This window comes from Procambarus clarkii, chromosome 18 (assembly GCF_040958095.1).
Source record: "Procambarus clarkii isolate CNS0578487 chromosome 18, FALCON_Pclarkii_2.0, whole genome shotgun sequence".
In the NCBI taxonomy this organism is placed as follows: Eukaryota; Metazoa; Arthropoda; class Malacostraca; order Decapoda; family Cambaridae; genus Procambarus; species Procambarus clarkii.
Genome location: NC_091167.1, coordinates 22,711,498 through 22,732,970, shown reverse-complemented (window position 1 = coordinate 22,732,970; position 21,473 = coordinate 22,711,498). Strand labels below are relative to the sequence as shown.

Sequence of the window (21,473 nt, the reverse complement as noted above, 5' to 3'; positions counted from 1 at the left end):
TAAAAAAAATTCCAGAGAATTTATTTCCTACACACTGTGGGGGGGGGGGGGGTGTCATATTTGGAGGCAACGCAGTTAAGGGGTCAAGTCTTAAGTTTTGCTAGTCGTGACTGACTTATTTGTAGACCAATTTCATTCTATCTTCGCACAGTTATGAAAACATATGCATTCTCCAGGATGTAAAGATTAAAAAACATAATAAACAAAGGAGAAAAAACTAAAATAAACAAAAATTGTGGGGGGGGGGACAATGAAACATATATTAACATTGGACAATTATGTATATGTTATATAAAACAAAATAGATATTAACATAGTTTTTCATTATGTTTTGTGTTATGTATTACTCAGCAATGATATAAAGGCACCAACTGCATATCCACTTTGTGGACACTTCTTACTGCTATTCTTCTTTGAGCATAGGACATTGAAATAAGTTTATTGAGGTAAAATACACACAAAGGGATGAGGTAGCTCAAGCTATTCTCACCCCATTCAGTACATCGTGTTAATACATACATAGACACACATCACAAACAAACATATTACCAAACATTCTGAGAGATAAACATCTACATTTCCTCCTTTACCAACCCGTTCTCGCAAATTTAATTCTGGAGGTGTGTCGATTGACGTCACTGAAACGACCCCGTTATAGTGCATCATCTTTGCCAACAATCTTACACAACTTACTTGGGGAGTTTAATTACCACAAATCTAGTCATTTGAACATGGGGTGCATAACAATCAATGAGCTAAACTAAAATTAGCACCGGGACAGAGACGGATTGGCACGTTTTCTTTCACCTGATGCCTCTGTCAGCTAGTCAGGCAACTGTCAGGGGTTGAAATTGATTGGGGTTGACATATTGAGGTTTAGTCTCCGAGCCCATTATGTGCCTCTGTAACCCTTTCCACTACCGCCCACAAGGATGAGTATGGGGTGCACAATAAATGAACTAAACTAACTGGCGTAGAGGGATTCGATAAACCTCACTTTCGTAACCCCCGACGCGACTAAGGAATTTAAACCATAAAGGACAAAATATGACAAAAAAACTTTTTCTTACAATAATATTAGTGATAAATTGATCTAAAGGCCACCATCTACAATTCTGTATATGCAAGAAGCCTCGACAGGAAGCAGAGATGGTAACACAACCCAGATTCAAGTTCAAGTTCAAGTATGTTTATTGAGATAAGAAAGAAATACATCTCAAAGGGATAGAGTAGCTTAGGCTATTTCTACCCCCTCTACTTCAAGTCCCTCATGGGGCGCACAAATTCAGTGAGTACAAATAGACAAATAACATTACAAGAATCCCATTTAACATTGCAGGTTAATATAATAAGCACAGCATATAATTGTTACACTCTTGGGGCAAAATTCTTGTAGCTCCTAGGTATACTGTCTATCATACCATTTTCACACATCCAAACAATTTGATGTGGTACACTATTTATTTCCTTATTTCTATAGTTATCAGTAAGTTGACACTCTAATACATAATGTTCTAATGTGCGGGCGTGCGGCATACTACATTATTTACACTCCTTATATTTTCACTGACATCAACACCGTATTGCCAGATATATTTGTATCCTAATCTTAATCTCATGTAAATTGAATCCTTCCAAGTATTCAAATTATTATATCGCTCATATAATTCGTTTTGTCGGGCCAGGAATCCTGTATACAACTCCTTTTTAGATTCTATCCCGATTCATTATGGGTATACTTGAGTTGACTTTGTTCATTTCTTATGTTCAAGTGTCTAAGGTGAATTCTTGCTATTATAGACTCTCTTGATCGACCCCTTCTTGTCGATTATAGTGACTGATGAGGTTTGTGGATGTAGTTGCAATGAACCTGTACACATTTTTCCCTGACTTGCTCTTAACTTGTTTCATTTTGCCACCCGCTCCGATTAGTTAATTGTGCACGATCTGCTATACTCATCTTGTGACGCCTGGCGTAGACTAATTAAAGTAGACCGCCCTAAACTTTTGAAGTTATATCGTTTTCTATATTACATGTGCGTACATAGAAAGTATAAGAGGGCACACTTATGAGAAACTGTTGTAACTCCTACAATTTTATTTTACAGTATATTTATGATAAAAGTACAACTTTTGAAAAGTAATTGGTCCATTTTCATTGTTAAGTATTTCAGGCTATATATAAACTTAAAAACTTAAGTTTAAGCTTAAACTTTTATCATATATATTTGATTTTATATACTAGAAGCGAAGTTTAGATACAGTGTAACAATTTCAGATATTTTATTATCAACAATAAAATAATTTGATATTTCATGTAGAGATAGAGTACCTAAAAGTACCTCTAAATTGCTCAATTTCTACACACTACTGAGGTATTGTGTTTTAATGTGTGTCCATGTCTTGTCTTGTCTTGTAGCACAGTGATCGACGTCCTCAATTTACAATCGGGGATCCCGGGTTTCGAACCCTCTAGACAGAAACGGTTGAGCACCTTTCCTTTTACTCAGCTGGGCGTACCCTAATCGTTTTGTATGCTGTTGTCTCTGCTACATCATAATCTTTTAAATACAGCTTTTGCTTCCTGCACCGGCTCTTTTCTAAATATATTATTTGTGATCATATATCTCCGTTTTCTATAAATAATGTATATGATCATTTATTTTTATTTTATTTATATATGCAAGAGTTCTTACATTCTTGTAAAGCTACAGAGGGTTTTGGGTAGGTCCTTAATCCCAATTTTTCCCCGGAATACGACCCGCCAAATCGTTTAACAACTAGGTATCCAATCACTGCTAGATGAACAGAGGATATAGTTAAGGATTGTCGCCCAGTCAATCCTCCCCGGCCAGGATACTAACCCAGGCCAAAGTGCTCGTGAAGCGCCGGGCGAGTACTTTACCACTGCGCCACTGTAATTGTGTGCAGAGTTCTTACTCTGCTTATAACTTTGTTAGTATTGCGTTCTCTGTTGTTGTAGATTTAGCTATTTAGAACATGTCCATGTAGCACGGGCTATAGTGAGCCCGTAACGTTCTCTCTCTCTCTTTTACCCTCCTTATGTATTGTAGAGCGATACATATTGGATACTGCCTGACGTGTGGAAATATTGCAGTCAGTCGGTACTGGGTACTGTCAACCACCAAAACCTTCTTCTTAAATTACATCATTATGGAGTCAGAGGTCACTCCCTCCAATACCTTCAGTCTTACCTTACTGACAGGCTCCAGTATGCTTCTGTGAATAATTCCATTTTTCCCACCCTACCCATAAACACTGGTGTTCCACAGAGCAGTATACTTGGCCCTCTCCTCTTTCTCATCTACATGAATGACCTTGCAAATGCCTCTCAACACCTCAAACCAATCTTATGTGCTGATGACTCAACCTTCATATTCTCCAGTCCTGATCCTCTTGCTCTAAATGTCACAGTGAATACTGAACTAAATAAAGTCCATCTTTGGCTAACTGCTAACAAACTCACCCTTAACATTGACAAAACTTTGTATATTTTGTTTGATAATAAATCCTCAAATCAAATTAATCTAAGAATGAACAATATCCAAATTAGTAACAAAGTAGATGGCAAATTCCTTGGTGGTCTCATTGATAACAAGCTGAATTTCCAGGGACTCATTCTAAATATAGCAAAAAAAGTTTCTAAAACTGTTGGTATTCATTCTAAGATCAGATATTATGTTCCTCGCCCTGCCCTGGTGACGCTCTATTACTCTCTCATCTATCCTTATCTCAATTATGGTATTTGTGCTTGGGGTTCTACTACCCAAAATCATTTACGTCCTCTAATTACTCAAGACAAAGCTGCTATTAGAACAATATCTAACTCTGGCCCCAGATCGCACTTCGTACCCTTATTGAAATCTTTGAATATGTTAGATATTAAGTCACTGCACACCCTCTCATATGTACTCTATATATTTAAAACTGAACTGTAATGTCAATCCTGACCTTAAATGCTTCCTAGAAGGTTGTAACAGTACCCATGAGCACCACACCAGAAACAAATACCTATTTGATATTCCAAAAGTGCGCCTTAACCAAACTAGAAATGCTCTACAAATCAAGGGACCCAGAATGTGGAATGACCTTCCCAATCTTGTCACCTCTCTCAACCAGTTTAAGAAAAAAACTAAATACTACCTAATAAATTCCATGTAACCGACCTTACCCCCTAAATGACAACCCATGTCTTGCTATTTTCAAACAATACTGTTTGTTTGACCTAGTTGTATAATTGTTGATTTCTGCCATGTTCCCCCTCCCCCGTTTTTTCCGTTTTCAGCACGATTTATACTTTAATCTCAATTAGTATTAAGCTTCAGTCTAAGTGTTTTTTTTCCACACCTTGCCCGAAACGCTGTGCGTATTAGTGGCTTTAGATATTGTATGTACTAGCTCTATCTAAAATCCAACAATATGTTTGTAACTCATTTTCTATGTATGTACTTTTACCTGAGTAAATATTTAGATTTTGATTTGATTATGTGTGGTTTGCGATTAGCTCAAGACGTATGTTTGGGAACTGATCATTATAATACTAGCCACAGCTGAGGAGTGACTCGTTAGCGATAAAATACAAACTTGCCTCTTTCTGATAATTACTTATGATAATTAATTATGCCTCTTTCTGATAATTACTTATTACTTATTACTTGCTTTTCTTCATAATCTTTTTATAATTATGGAACAAAGGTGTTCACTGTTGTCCATTGGTGACTAAACTATACTAGGGAACACTGAGATTAGCATTTGATTTCCATATGAATTCTGCAAGTTAAGAGCTGCTGTCCTACATCAGCTCCAGTTTCATTTATAGTTATAGGATCAATACACTGTGGTATGTATTACTTAATATTATGATCATTTATAAAGTTACAGTGTGAAGCTGGAGCCATCTTTTCGAAGGAATTTCGATATGACCAGTTGACTTGGTTTTACGATGATCATTGCATAGTGTGTTAAAAATTGAGTCAGCCGGAGAATTAACCCTTCGACTGCGCGACATGGCTGGAGTTGATCATGTTAATTATTCGTAAACTGCGCTACACAGTTTTAATGATTGGTGCTGGAGTGACATTATTGAGAACAGCATAGCTGCCTAAATCTGCCTGTCCACTGAGTTAGGTAAAGTGGATAACATCGTGAACGCTGGCCTTGTCCATAACGGTAAAGCCACCGAAGTCTCTCCCGTGATGAAGTGTTAGGCTGCCGGACCCAAGTAGGACGTGACGGAACGGGACTTGACGTATGTCTCTTTGAACAGTTTTCTACCTTGTCAAGAAGCCGAAGAGGGGCTGAGGGCAGGCGTCTAAGGTGCTAGGGAACTTGTGGTTATATGCAGATTTACAACTACTGGAGCTGCCTAGTTACGAACATTTGATCAGAATCAAATGAACACGCCATCGCTTTGGTTCAGATCCTGCATTCAACCTCTCTAGCTAGACCCAACTCTCAATTTATATATACTGAATTAGTCTTATTATACAAATAATCAAATCAGTCAATTTGTTATATATACTTATATACACTACTATTATTTCATATTTTCTCCAATGCTGGCATCCATATATTTAAACAGTTTTCTTGTATAAATCTTACTCCCTTTCCGAAAAACTCTATTCTAATGGTGGATTAGGCCAATAAGGCCAATGAGACTATCGCATCAATAATAGCCATCAAAGTAAAGATGCCAATGAAACCAAAAATATTTTACTAATAATTTTATTATATACATGCTAATTCATCCATACGCTGTGTGTGGCCTAGAGAAGCAACTTGATACTCCTCTGACTAATTTTTCCAGGTACTGTACTTGAAACATTTAATTACTACTGACCTACTGCAACGTTACGTAGCACTGTTTCTCCCTTGCCTAGTGCTGCTGACAATATTAGTATTGCCCACATACCCAGTAAAACCCCACAATGCATTGCCCACCTGCCCAGTAAATACCCACAATGCATTGCCCACATGCCCAGTAAATACACTGCACTGCCCACCTGCCCAGCAATTACCCACTCAACCTCTCGTACACGTCGAGGTTGACGTGAACGTATACGTCTCTCATTGTATAAATTCTCACCTCGCACATCAGCACATTTTAAGGCATAGAGGCATGAAAGCCTAATACAGATAAAATAGGAACTTTAGTCAATGTTAGGTTTATTCAGTAAGTTCATAATTATATTTTGTAAATAATTTTTAACATACTTTTTTATGCTATTGCATAATTGACTGAAATGTGTACATAAGATACATAAACATTCGACTATGGTACACGATAACGAATTAAAATACAAAAAAAAAATCATCTTACATTTTATAGATTACTGACCTATATTAAACCTCACAGGAGAGCAGAAAGTTCATCATGGCTAGGACAGCAAGAACTAATCTGCATACATTATGAACAAAATAATACCAAGTAATTATTCATATTTTCACATCCAATTTCCTTGCGAAATATCTCCCAGCGAACGCGAGGCTTACAAAGTGATTCTCTTAACCTACAGTTCCAAAATTGTATACATAATTATGAATTTAATTATATTTTGCGTTTAGCTAATTTTAAAAATTTAGTGAAACTGTGCTGATGAAAGATGCAGGACGAAAATAAAGCATATTAAATGTAAGTGTAAATTTATTATTTTACTGGCGTCTCATCTAGTAATAGTTATTATACTCGTTACATAATATTGTTCACAAATATTTGATTTACATCACAAACTTGTATACAGTATTTTGAGTAAATGCGGAATGATTTTAAGTCTAGCAGGAGAGTACTTAAGCCTTGTCATTTGTCGGCCAGATTACATGTGTGTTTGAAGGCTCTCTAGTCAGTCTTATAAGTCAAGACGTCAGCTAAGAATATTGGTAACCACGGTCGCTCAGATAAAAGGCTCCTCATTCAGTCTTATATTGTTAACGTACGTGTGTGTGTGTGTGTGTGTGTGTGTGTGTGTGTGTGTGTGTGTCTATATATATATATATATATATATATATATATATATATATATATATATATATATATATATATATATATATATATATATATATATATATATATATATATATATATATATGATGTATATGTATATGATGTATACATCATATATATGTATACATGTATACATACATCCAGGGGATGTATATGATGTACATATATATATATATATATATATATATATATATATATATATATATATATATATATATATATATATATTATTTAAAAAAAATATTAAACACGGCTGTAATGACCCTAGGAAAGTCAATATGATCCTCATAACTACACTATAGTGAAGAAAAGATGATACAATTTGCAATGTCAAGTCATCACTGTAGTTTACTCTTGTCAACAATACAAGAATTATTGAGGATGTCATATTTTAGTGTGAATTTAAAATCCAGTAAAATAAAATTACCATACCATTCTAATAACGAATTTATCAGGAAATTTAGTCATTACCAGCCCATCCTACTGTTTATGGAGTAATTATAGTAACGTTGTGGACCACTGTGCATATATTGCATATTGACGTAATGAACAATTAGAAAGTAGAATTTTGTACTATTGAATTTGGACAAACCGGAAAAGGCTTTGTATTTATGTTGCTAATAAAATCTAACCTAACCATCCTAGGCCTAATACACGCTATCTGAGGTCTAATATAGGACATATATGGGCAATACTAGGCCTAGGAATATTTAACTTTTGTTTTTAAGCTATATTTTTTCCAGGCTATAAAGTATCATATTTTATCTAACCATTACGTCAATATAGGTACGGTGATCGACATCGTTTCAAACAGTACTATCTAAACATGTGGATTGGCTGTTCATTATATAATTTAAATATATATGCAGCAACACAGTGCTGTACATATATTCATAAATCACCACTAGGCCTATAGGGGTGTCTAAACCCATTATAGAAGGCAGAAAACTTCAACACACAATATCTCAAGGTACTCCAATATTAATTTTGAATTCGCTTCCTCTATAAGTCAATAAATACTTTTGCCAATAACTTTAACATTTATTTAGGGAGGCTAATCATGCCCAGATACAACTACAAGTACCGGGACGACATGGTAATCCGACTCTACCATCGAAAACATGTCTGGGGACCCATCATGGACTAGGCTGGCAGTTAACAAAATATACTTGAGTTTCCTGAACATTTGATTCAACCCAGTAAATACTGATATGTAAATGAATAGCCATTAATATTCATGTTATTAAAAAAAATGAATAGTATTCCTTAATAACGATCATGACTGTACTGTTCAGGAATATTTTGAGGATTTAGAAGGAATATATTAGCACTGGAAACCGGCCGTCTAAGGACTCTTCATTGGATTATAGAAGGGACGAGGGGCTCAGCAGGGCATATACACAGATTTTACAGGTACAAAAACAGCAATACTATTCGATACATATGTTCCAGAACGCTGTCCGTGAGTTTAACTGTGGGTAAGGTTGGGTTTCCGGGACAGCACCGCTCCTCTTGCTTACAGTTAACTGAGGTGCTCTTAGGATACAAAAAATAATGAAAAAAAAGAGGTTCTCATGCTAATTATGTTGAAAATGGTCTAAAAGAGGAGGGTATAAGATTGCTCAGATGGCAGCCAGAGGCCGGGAGCACAAGACAGAATGAGGCTGCTGCTGGTGGTCAGTGCCTCAGGCTTCACATACACAGCTGTGTACCAATTTAAGATTTACAAAACATAGCAACTGGGGCGTCTGAGTTGAATAACACTCACAGACGTACACAGAAGAATAGACACAGTACATGGTGATGTACATTACAGCGTACGCACACGTACTCATACAGCTACCAGATTTATACACAAACCCCAGAATATACACAGGGCAGCTCAAACACGCAACAGATTATACGCACACCAGATCATACGCAAACAAGGTCATATGGTACTTAAAATGTCACTAGCAGTCACTATCACTCGTTGATTGACCCTAACACACACACATGTAACCAAGGTCAATAATCAATGTTTTTCAGGACATTCAAGAGAAAAGGTCTTGCTCATTTCAGGATATCCAAGGGGGAAAAAGATTTTGCAATTCATAATTGGATAACAATTTATGATATTTTAAACTACGATTGGTAGAAATCGATTAGATGGATATCGTAATAAATGCACAGGTTAGGGAACACGAAGAAATTTGATACATCACATGTTAAACGAAAAGAATATGTGCATCCTATGAACAATAGTCAGTGACAAAGTAACGCCACAGAAGAAATAGTTCACGGATAAAGTAACACCGCGGGAAAAGCAGCTCACAAAGTTGCATCAAAGACGAGAACTAACTCACAAGGTAAGATCAAAGTGAGGTCCTAGAAGAGAAGCATTTAACCCATAGCACTGAGGCAATAATGACTGAATTTCCTGTAGATTGGTCTCGTCTAATGCATAATATGCCTAGCAGCCTGATGGATTATTTTGATTAATAATGAAATCAAATGATTCAGCAGTGTAATTTATGTATTCAATAAACTATAGATAAAGGATTCATTAACGCAGTCTTGAGCAAGACAATACTGTAAACTGAGGTGCAGTGTGTGTGTGTGTGTGTGTGTGTGTGTGTGTGTGTGTGTGTGTGTGTGTGTGTGTGTGTGTGTGTGCGTGCGTGTGTGTGTGTGTGTGTGTGTGTGTGTGTGTGTGTGTGTGTGTGTGTGTGTGTGTATGTGTCTATGTGTGTGAGAGAGAGAGAGAGAGAGAGAGAGAGAGAGAGAGAGAGAGAGAGAGAGAGAGAGAGAGAGAGAGAGAGAGAGAGAGAGAGAGAGAGAGAGAGAGAGAGAGAGAGAGAGAGAGGGGAGAGATAGAGAGATAGAGAGATAGAGAGATAGAGAGAGAGAGAGAGAGAGAGAGAGAGAGAGAGAGAGAGAGAGAGAGAGAGAGAGAGAGAGAGAGAGAGAGAGAGAGAGAGAGAGAGAGAGACAGAGACAGAGACAGACACACAGAGACACAGAGACACAGAGACACAGAGACACAGAGACACAGAGACACAGAGACACAGAGAGAGCGCCTAGTGTAAAATTTCTGAATATATTACATCCCTCCTCCTATTTTAAGTGACTGGTGAAGGCTGCTGGAACTGCAACTCATCCTACCTTCTGTTTCTATTGTCATAAACCTAAACATTTTTTGTTCACCTTAACTATAAGCATTCCTGATATGTTTTAACATTTCCTTAAGGCAAATATTAAGCGAATGTTCAATGAAATAGCAAATAAACACAATGACGCAGAAAAAATATATAATTACATAAAAGAAGCGTTAGGATTTCTATTTAACTATTTTTCAATGAATGTTGATTTTTAGAACAGAAAATTTTGTCGGTAAATACAAAAGAAAATGGAGGTGAATGAAAGATTATCATATACAGAAAATGACCGATGATTGGGGTGAGAGAGTAGCCAAGTGATGAGAACACGACGGAGATGCTCTGGGAAGATCAAGGGTTCGAGGGATCACGTGGAGGCTGAGCCTAACACACTGAGAACATACGTGATGATTCCAATTTTACCTAGAGCAGAGATGTCGTTTACCTTCGTGAAAGGTAAAGGAGAGGTTATGCAGTGTTAAAAAAATATATATATGAATGGGCAAAGACCATAGCAGAAACGGAGGTTACGAATAACGAATTCGAATAGTTATGAAGGGAGATTGAATGGGAAATATATGAATATTTACTAGCAAGATGGATACCAGATTAATTTCTTTTTGAATGATGCTGCCTCACACCCCTTGTAAGGGGCACCAGACAGCACACCACTAATCATTTGCGATTTGCTCATCTAAGTAAAGAATGCTCAACACATCTTAACTTATTATCAGGGGAAAAATTCAGAACGTACAGTGACAAACCTTACTTGGACTAGTGACCACAATAACAGAGCCAAAATACCATTAAGATTGACGTTAAAACATGGATCAGTGACCATATTGTTGTAAAGTGTGAGAGTAGCCACACCCGACAACATATTATAAACTATAAATGGAAAATTTACAATTGACCTTTGGCCATAATGTTTGATCAATAAAACCTGCAAGCTGTAACCGTTATGCTTATAATCACGTTGGAATATCTTTGTCTAAAAGTTATTAATAATACGCAATATAGCATGAGGTTACAGATGCCGCAAGGATCCCTGGCAGGAGACATCTAAATTCATAGGGACCTTTGGCATCACAATTCCTAGGTACTAAAGAAGATTCTTGTAAAGGGAAGTGCGCGCGCGCGTGCGTGTATTTACTATTTGTATCTGCAGAATCGAGCTATTAGCTCTTGGACCCCGCCATTCTAACCAATTCATTTTTCTCTTATGTCTACTACGTATATTTCTCTTACACACACACACACACATCCCCAGGAAGCAGCCCAAAGCAGCTGTCTAACTCCCAGGTACCTATTTATTGCTAGGTGAACAGGGGGCACTACGCTGGAAAGACTCTGCCTACTTGTTTGTCTGTCTCTGCCGGGGATCGAACCCGGGCCATTAGGACTACGACCTCAGAGCGCTGTCCACTCAGTCGCGAGACCCCGCAGTGTGTGTGTGTGTGTGTGTGTGTGTGTGTGTGTGTGTGTGTGTGTGTGTGTGTGTGTGTGTGTGTGTGTGTGTGTGTGTGTGTGTGTGTGTGTGTGTGTGTGTGTGTGTAAGCGTGACTGCCAAGTGTTGCAGCCTATCATATTCGCTATTTGGGGTTGCTAGTCAGAACGGTTTCTTGCTAGCAGACATGATGGTTGGGACAGGTTCTTAACCATCAGGTACACACTGACAAGGCCCTCTGACTGACCAGTGTGATGGGGGCCGTGTGTGTGGGGGGCTGTGAGACACGTCGTGTAGTGGTAATGGTGTGGCTGGTGTTGGTGTCGTAGATGTTAAGTGGGGGAGAGATGTGGGGCGCCTGGGTTGTGGAGGGAGGGGAGAGGGAGGTGGGTGCTAAATGTGGAGAGCTACTGGGTGTGGGGAGGTACCGGGTGTGGGGAGGTACCGGGTGTGGGGAGGTACTGGGTGTGGGGAGGTACCGGGTGTGGGGAGGTACCGGGTGTGGGGAGGTACTGGGTGTGGGGAGGTACCGGGTGTGGGGAGGTACCGGGTGTGGGGAGGTACCGGGTGTGGGGAGGTACCGGGAGTGGGGAGGTACTGGGTGTGGGGAGGTACCGGGTGTGGGGAGGTACTGGGTGTGGGGAGGTACCGGGAGTGGGGAGGTACTGGGTGTCGGGAGGTACTGGGTGTGGGGAGGTACCGGGTGTGGGGAGGTACCGGGTGTGGGGAGGTACTGGGTGTGGGGAGGTACCGGGTGTGGGGAGGTACCGGGTGTGGGGAGGTACCAGGTGTGGGGAGGTACTGGGTGTGAGGAGGTACCGGGTGTGGGGAGGTACCGGGTGTGGGGAGGTACCAGGTGTGGGGAGGTACCAGGTGTGGGGAGGTACTGGGTGTGAGGAGGTACCAGGTGTGGGGAGGTACCGGGTGTGGGGAGGTACCGGGTGTGGGGAGGTACCAGGTGTGGGGAGGTACCGGGAGTGGGGAGGTACTGGGTGTGGGGAGGTACTGGGAGTGGGGAGGTACCGGGTGTGGGGAGGTACTGGGTGTGTGGAGGTACCGGGTGTGGGGAGGTACCGGGAGTGGGGAGGTACTGAGTGTGGGGAGGTACTGGGTGTGGGGAGGTACTGGGTGTGTGGAGGTACCAGGTGTGGGGAGGTACTGGGAGTGGGGAGGTACTGGGTGTGTGGAGGTACCAGGTGTGGGGAGATACCGGGTGTGGGGAGGTACTGGGTGTGTGGAGGTACCAGGTGTGGGGAGGTACTGGGAGTGGGGAGGTACCGGGTGTGGGGAGGTACTGGGAGTGGGGAGGTACTGGGTGTGGGGAGGTACCGGGTGTGGGGAGGTACCGGGTGTGGGGAGGTACTGGGTGTGGGGAGGTACTGGGTGTGAGGAGGTACTGGGAGTGGGGAGGTACCGGGTGTGTGGAGGTACCGGGAGTGGGGAGGTACCGGGAGTGGGGAGGTACCGGGAGTGGGGAGGTACCGGGCGCGGGGAGGTACTGGGTGTGGGGAGGTACCGGGTGTGGGGAGGTACTGGGTGTGTGGAGGTACCGGGAGTGGGGAGGTACCGGGAGTGGGGAGGTACCGGGCGTGGGGAGGTACTGGGTGTGGGGAGGTACCGGGTGTGGGGAGGTACTGGGTGTGTGGAGGTACCGGGAGTGGGGAGGTACCGGGAGTGGGGAGGTACCGGGCGTGGGGAGGTACCGGGCGTGGGGAGGTACCGGGTGTGGGGAGGTACCGGGCGTGGGGAGGTACCGGGCGTGGGGGTATCGGGAGTGGGGAGGTACCGGGCGTGGGGAGGTACCGGGAGTGGGGAGGTACCGGGCGTGGGGAGGTACCGGGAGTGGGGAGGTATCGGGCGTGGGGGGGGGGTATCGGGCGTGGGGGGGTACCGGGAGTGGGGAGGTACCGGGCGTGGGGGGCGGGGAGGTACCGGGCGTGGGGGGCAGGGAGGTACTGGGAGTGGGGGGAGGTACTGGGAGTGGGGGGGAGGTACTGGGAGTGGGGGGGGAGGTACTGGGAGGGGGGGAGGTACTGGGAGTGCGGGGCGGTACTGGTAGTGGGGGGGGTAGGTACTGGGAGTGGGGGGAGGAACTGGTAGTGGGGGAGGTACTGGTAGAGGGGGGGAGGTACTGGGAGTGGGGGGAGGAACTGGGAGGTGGGGGGGAGTACTGGGAGTGGGGGGTGGTACTGGGAGTGGGGGGGAGGTACTGGGAGTGGGGGGGGAGGAGGTACTGGGAGTGGGCAAGGGACCTATGGGGGGGGGGAGGTATAAAAGGTTCTCCATGCCAGGGTTAAAACCTTTATGACAACGCTTAATAAAAGTAAACAAAAATATACTTTTATCTTACATGATACAATAGACAAGAAATTTTTTATTTTGTCATGTCAAACTCAAAATATACATACCAATTCTATATACATCGATTAGTTACTATAAAGATACGAAGACATATGAAAAAAAACACCAAATAAATACAAGATGTGATAGAGGTGAGATTCGAGAAGTGGTAGTGAGTGAGAGGTGAGAGAGAGTGAGTGAGTGAGTGTTTCACCGGGGTCGCCGGCACGTCAGGAGGTACGTCACGCGGGCGCGTGAGCACTGAGGTAATGATGTGGCGGGGTGTGGCCGGTCAAAGCCTCAGTGTGGTCGCTCTCCCCCCCGGCCTCCCCTACTGCTGCTGACCCTCTGCAGCGGCCGCCCTCGCACAACCTGCTCTTCATACAAGCTCTACCATGTGTATGTGTGCACTTGTGCATCTGCTGCAGCTCAGTCAATCAATACTTTTTAATACAAGCGCCATACACTTCATGCAGGTCTGTTGGTTTGTTTTTGTTCCATCACTACCTTTGTATTTCCATGTAATGTATCTTTTTAATGACGTCTCTTTCTTCCCAATACTCGAGGTATTGGTAGAGAAACCACAAGTGTTAAGACCAGAGCGAGAACATGGGGCACTGGAGGGAGCGAGACAGTGCCGAAATTCTCATAAGAACATCCCTTGGGGCCAAGCACTCGCTGAGGCCCGAGCTCTCTCGACCTCATCTTTTCCTTTTCTTCTTCTTATTTTTGCGCTTGACACTAACTTGACACGAGCAGCCGGACTTGACCTCGACCATGTCCATCTTCCAGTCCTCGTCGGACATGTAGGTACGAGTGAGGGCCTGGGAGTACGAGTACTGCTGGCCACAGCGAGTTACAGTGCCCCGCCGGAGTGCCTTCACTGGGAAGATGCACTCCTTGCCCAAGTACTCGTCCAGACACACACGCTCGTAGAACACCTGGTGCTCAGCGTGTATGTCCATGGCGCGGTTATTGCGCCCCTTCCCGACCACTTTCTTCATAATAACCAGCTTTGAAGGACAACAGTCAATGTATTTTTCACCGCCTTCGTCATAAAGCTTAATTTCCTCTTGTTTAATCATATGTTCCACTCTCGGTTCAAGTTTAACTCTCTTCTTTTTCCTATCATTTCTCTTTCCCTTTTTTTCGTCTCTTTTTCTTTTCCGTTCCTCTCTCCGTTCCTGCCTTCTCCTTCTCCGCTCTCTATCCCTAATTTCTTGGGGTGTGAGAGGAGTCTGCCGCTTGTCTCTCATCTGCTCGAGGAGCTCTGCCACGATGAACTGTTGTTCCATGGCTCGCCTCAGCTCCTCGTCCTCCACATCGGCTATGACTTCTTCTATCTTCGGCACCTCCGGCTGGCCGTCCTCCACCAACTCCTCCAGCTCTGGGTAGACCTCGGCGTACGCCTGCATCTCCGTGAAGGATGGCGGCTCCCTTATGAGCTGGGAGGGTGGGTGGTGGGCCGGGTGGGGCGTGTGACGCTCCCTCTGGTGGGTGGTGAGGTGGTCCCGCTTGTGGCGGAAAGGCTGAGTTGACGAGGTAGTGCTGCCCAGGTGGTCGGGGGTGTCGGCCAGGTGGTGCTGCTGGGCGGGAGTGCTGGCCAGGTGGTAGTCGAGGCGAGCCAGCAGTTCCTCGGCCATACTCTCGCGCTCCGACATTTTCATCCCCCGTTCGGCCAGTCGCTCAAGCATTCTGAAAACAACAACGGCGAATTAGGTTCCTGAGAGTTGTAAACAATGAACATTTTTGTTGTTGTAACTAGATACTGTGTACTATTTCGTTCTCAAAACATGGAACAGTGTACTATATTCATCGTCCACTCTAATTCACCTCAATTGTTGCAGTGTTGAGATTTAAGCAATATTTTACAATATTTGTCAGCAAACTAATCTCTTCTTCACATAACTTTGACTGCTGAGTGAAAGGTAATTATCAGGAAAAAGCACTATGCCATTACAGCTATGCAGCTTACTGAGAGAAAGCATGCGTGTGTGTGTGTGTGTATGTGTGTATGTGTGTGTGTGTGTGTGTGTGTGTGTGTGTGTGTGTGTGTGTGTGTGTGTGTGTGTGTGTGTGTGTGTGTGTGTACTCACCTAGTTGTGTTTGCGGGGGTTGAGCTCTGGCTCTTTGGTCCCGCCTCTCAACCGTCAATCAACAGGTGTACAGATTCCTGATCCTATTGGGCTCTATCGTATCTACACTTGAAACTGTGTATGGAGTCAGCCTCCACCACATCACTTCCTAATGCATTCCATTTGTCAACCACTCTGACACTAAAAAAGTTCTTTCTAATATCTCTGTGGCTCATTTGGGCACTCAGTTTCCACCTGTGTCCCCTTGTGCGTGTGCCCCTTGTGTTAAATAGCTTGTCTTTATCTACCCTATCAATTCCCTTCAGAATCTTGAATGTGGTGATCATGCCCCCCCCCCTAACTCTTCTGTCTTCCAGCGAAGTGAGGTTTAATTCCCGTAGTCTCTCCTCGTAGCTCATACCTCTCAGCTCGGGTACTAATCTGGTGGCAAACCTTTGAACCTTTTCCAGTTAATCTTATCCTTGACTAGATATGGACTCCATGCTGGGGCTGCATACTCCAGGATTGGCCTGACATATGTGGTATGCAAAGTTCTGAATGATTCCTTGCACACGTGTCTAAATGCCGTTCTTATGTTAGCCAACCTTGCATATGCTGCTGATGTTATCCTCTTGATATGGGCTTCAGGGGACAGGTCTGGCGTGATATCAACCCCCCCAGGTCTTTCTCTCTCTCTCTGACTCTTGAAGAATTTCATCTCCCAAATGATACCTTGTAACTGGCCTCCTGCTCCCTACACTTGTCTTCATTACATTTGCTTGGGTTAAACTCTAACAACCATTTGTTCGATCATTCCTTTAGTTTGTCTAGGTCTTCTTGAAGCCTCAAGCAGTCCTCCTCTGTCATATTCCTTCTCATAATTTTGGCATCGTCAGCAAACATTGAGAGGAATGAGTCTATATCCTCTGGGAGATCGTTTACGTATATCAGAAACAGGATAGGACCGCGTTTAGAGCCCTGTGGGACTCCACTGGTGACTTCACCCCAATCTGAGGTCTCACCCCTCAGTGAAACTCTTTGCTTCCTATTGCTTAGGTATTCCCTTATCCACTGGATCACTTTACCAGTTACTCTTGCCTGTCTCTCCAGCTTATGTACCAGCCTTTTATGGGGGACTGTATCAAAGGCTTTCCGACAGTCCAAAAAAATGCAGTCCGCCCAGCCTTCTCTTTCTTACTTAATCTTTGTCACCTGGTCGTAGAATTCTATTAAGCCCGTAAGGCAAGATTTACCCTCCCTGAACCCATGTTGGCGATTTGTCACGAAGTCCCTTCTCTCCAGATGTGTTACTAGGTTTTTCTCACGATCTTCTCCATCACTTTGCATGGTATACAAGTTAAGGACACTGGCCTGTAGTTCAGTGCCTCTTGTCTGTCACCCTTTTTGTATATTGGGACCACATTAGCCGAAATCCATATTTCTGGTAGGTCTTCCGTCTCTACTGACCTACTATACACTATGGAGAGTGGCAAGCAGAGTGTCTCTGCACACTCTTTCAATACCCATGGTGAGATCCCGTCTGGACCAGCAGCCTCTCTGACATCGTCTCTTGACCTCATCTCTCGTAATTTCGAACCCTTCCAAGGCCGCCTGATTTACTGCCCCCTGTCCTAGCGCAGTGACCTCACCATGTCTATTGTGAAGACCTACTGGAACCTCTTGTTGAGTTCATCACACACCTCTTTGTCATTCTCTGTACCTGTCCTCGCCTGTTGTAAGTTTCATTACCTGTTCTTTCACTGTTTTCCTCCTGATGTGACTGTTGAGTACCTTGGGTCGGTCTGTACTCACCTAGTTGTGCTTGCGAGGGTTGAGCTCTGGCTCTTTGGTTCCGCCTCTCAACCGTCAATCAACAGGTGTACAGGTTCCTGAGCCTATTGGGCTCTATCATATCTACATTTGAAACTGTGTGTGTGTGTGTGTGTGTGTGTGTGTGTGTGTGTGTGTGTGTGTGTGTGTGTGTGTGTGTGTGTGTGTGTGTGTGTGTGTGTGTGTGTGTATGTGTGTATGTGTGTATGTGTATGTGTGTGTGTGCGCGTGCGTGCGTGCGTGCGTGCTGCAGCGTCCTCACCTTCTCTTGAGATGGGCCCGACGCGCGCGCTCGTGGGTGGCGGGAGCGTCGTGTTGAGAGCGAGCCCAGCCCACTAGCAGCCATACCACCTGCAATGATCAACACTTGTTACTTCACTCACCTCTCAACATTATTATGACACATCACCTATAATGATCACTAAACATTGTGTATCCTGGGACTGATACATCAAGCCAGCCATTAAGGCCAGTTACATTAATTAGCGGCGCCTATCACCAACAAGATCCGTCCTTCCCCCTTAAATGCGGTGCCCTGCAATAGTCTTTGCCTGTCCAGGGCTCGAACCCGGGTCGTTCTCGCTCGCGAGGTCAGGGAGCGAGAGCTCTTAACTACTACACAAAAGTACTCTTACATACCTTTATGGAATATACCGTAATTCATGTATATTTTCTTATGCAAAACCTCTCTCTGCGCCTGCCCCCATTTTCTTCTTCTCTTTTAATATCCCGCTTCTTCTGCCCTCTTCCCCCTCTGTCCCTCCAAAAGTAAAAAGAATATTACGAAGCACCGGAAAAGCTGCAAACACTACGGACAAAAACACGCACCCTTGATTTCAGGTGATGACAACCGCAGGGGGTCGCTAGAGAGAGGGAAATTTGGAGAGAGAGGCAGAGAGAGAGAGAGAGGCAGAGAGAGAGAGAGAGAGGCAGAGAGAGAGAGAGGCAGAGAGAGAGAGAGAGAGGCAGAGAGAGAGAGAGGCAGAGAGAGAGAGAGAGGCAGAGAGAGAGAGAGAGGCAGAGAGAGAGAGAGAGAGGCAGAGAGAGAGAGAGAGGCAGAGAGAGAGAGAGGCAGAGAGAGAGAGAGGCAGAGAGAGAGAGAGGCAGAGAGAGAGAGAGAGAGAGAGAGAGAGAGAGAGAGAGAGAGAGAGAGAGAGAGAGAGAGAGAGAGAGAGAGAGAGAGAGAGAGAGAGAGAGAGAGAGAGAGAGGCAGAGAGAGAGAGAGAGGCAGAGAGAGAGAGAGACAGGCAGAGAGAGAGAGAGAGAGACAGGCAGAGAGAGAGAGAGAGACAGGGAGAGAGAAAGAGAGAGACAGGGAGAGAGAGACAGACAAAATGAAGTACACCTTCTATCGTAGTCTTGATGGTAATTGGTGCGGACGACGGGTGGCGCTGATGAGGAAGTCAACAACAATTACCTGAGAGAAACTGTTGGGTGTAGGGCTACCGGTACCCCCCCCCCCATAACACCCACACAAAGAAGAACTGACTTAACACTTCCAGAAACCTAGTTACTAACCTAGTTACTAACTAACTAAACCTAGTTATAACTGTCTTCTATATGATTCTCACCAAGATTATAAACGAATACCTGTGTGTTTTTTATGGAGAGAGAGAGAGAGAGAGAGAGAGAGAGAGAGAGAGAGAGAGAGAGAGAGAGAGAGAGAGAGAGAGAGAGAGAGAGAGAGAGAGAGAGAGAGATAAGGGGGGGATGGGGGGGGAGACGGTAGCACTATCCTGTGTGTTTTTTATGGAGAGAGTACCTGTGTGTTTTTTACCTGTGTACGAATACCTGTGTGTTTTTTATGGAGAGAGAGAGAGAGAGAGAGAGAGAGAGAGAGAGAGAGAGAGAGAGAGAGAGAGAGAGAGAGAGAGAGAGAGAGAGAGAGAGAGAGAGAGAGAGAGAGAGAGAGAGAGAGAGAGAGAAGGGGGGGATGGGGGGGAGACTGTAGCACTATCCTCACCATTGCGGTGAGTGAAAATTGCCACAGTAGTGAGCAATAAAAGGTCCCGCAATGATCTCTATCACTCAAGCATTCTTGTTAACAACTAGAGAAGCCAGTGTTAAATAATGGTGAGCATGGTAGGCTGGCAGATAAAGAGGCTCAAGAACAAAATTTTATTGTAGAAAATGTGAATACACAAAGAGGCGCCATCTTTGCTAATGGCGCCTCGCCCACAACGCCAGGACCTTGAAAGCCTCAGACACCCGAAAGAGCCGAGGATCATTGCACTATTAAATGAGGGCCACTACAGCTCAGTTTGAATGTCTGCTTTTTGTTTATACAAGATAACGCGGCACTTCTGATACAGTCCACCTTCCTGACCCGTGTCAATATCGGAAAAGAACAGGTTTACGATGAAAGGTAGCTTTATTTTTTTTTTAAGCTCGAGAAAAGGTACAGTTGGTGAAATTTAGGGGATATTCACGGGGAGAGAATTATTTTGATAGAAGATACATTTTAGAATCAAGAAACTGTGTTTGATTTAGTTATCACGTGTATTACTATCCCTTCTGTGCTTGCTTTGTTGAGTTGTCCCCGACTTCCAGGGAGCCGACTAGCTCTTCCTGCTGCACCTCGGAGCGTGCTCTCTCACCCCCACCTGCTCTCATTATAATTCTTCCCTTCCCTGCGCGTCTCAGTTTCCACATTGTAACCGTCAGTGACAGCCGAAAGGTCACTTTCCTTTAATATATATATATATATATATATATATATATATATATATATATATATATATATATATATATATATATATATATATATATATATATATACATTTTATATATATATATATATATATATTCATATATATATATATATATATATATATATATATATATATATATATATATATATGTGTGTGTGTGTGTGTAATTATTTTTGCTTTATTTTAAATTGAATTAATGTCTTTTCATGAGTTTATTACCCTTGACTTTAACTCTGTATCTCCCGCTTTCTGTCCTACACTGCAGTTGAGCTTGAAGCTGTTGTCGCTTGTATGCATTAACTTGACCTTTTAAAGATCAAGATCAAGATAAAGCCTACTGGCCTTGATTAATATCTTCCAAACTGTTCAGTATTGTAAAGGTCTGTGTGAGATCAGCCCTGTCGTGTCTGGTTTCTCGTGTTGTTAGTCCTGATGCCCTCAACCTTTCCTCAGCTTAGTTCTGGGATGATTCTTGCAGCTCTGTGTTGCTTTCTCAAAAGCAGAAACTTTTATAGCTGAACAACTAATTTCTTTAAAGTCAAAAGGTTCTTTTGATTATTTATGAGGTTCGGTTGGCTCGTTCACCGCGGCTCCTACTGACGTGGTCACGTGACCCACAAGGTCATGTGACCCACAAGGTTACGTGACCCACAAGGTCACGTGACCCACAAGGTTACGTGACCTACAAGGTTACGAAGCTCAAACGAGTATATGACTCACGAGGCAGCCTGGCGTCTGGGGAATGAGGTGGTGCTCAAGAGCTAAGAGGATCTGCCAACACACTAAATTCTCCGGCCACGGCCGCAAGTGTCAGCCCCTGACGTGGCCAGCCCGCTGTATGCAGCTGCCAGTTATACCATCAACCAAGACGGCTCACTGTCCGCAGACACAAGCCGTTTTTTTTATTACTAT

The 21,473-nt window shown here is 43.4% G+C and overlaps 1 protein-coding gene across 1 annotated transcript in view; it reads right to left on the bottom strand.

The window, feature by feature from the left end:
• Nucleotides 1-13,820: 13,820 nt before the first annotated feature.
• Nucleotides 13,821-21,473, bottom strand: part of LOC138365822 (arginine and glutamate-rich protein 1-like) — a 259,325-nt gene continuing 251,672 nt past the window's right edge. The window contains exons 3-4 of the mRNA XM_069326329.1: nucleotides 18,113-18,201; nucleotides 13,821-15,640 (exon numbers count right to left, since the gene is read on the bottom strand). Coding sequence (XP_069182430.1) covers nucleotides 14,647-15,640; nucleotides 18,113-18,201 — 1,083 coding nt within the window. The 3' untranslated portion in view covers nucleotides 13,821-14,646. The remainder of the gene's footprint in view (nucleotides 15,641-18,112; nucleotides 18,202-21,473) is intronic.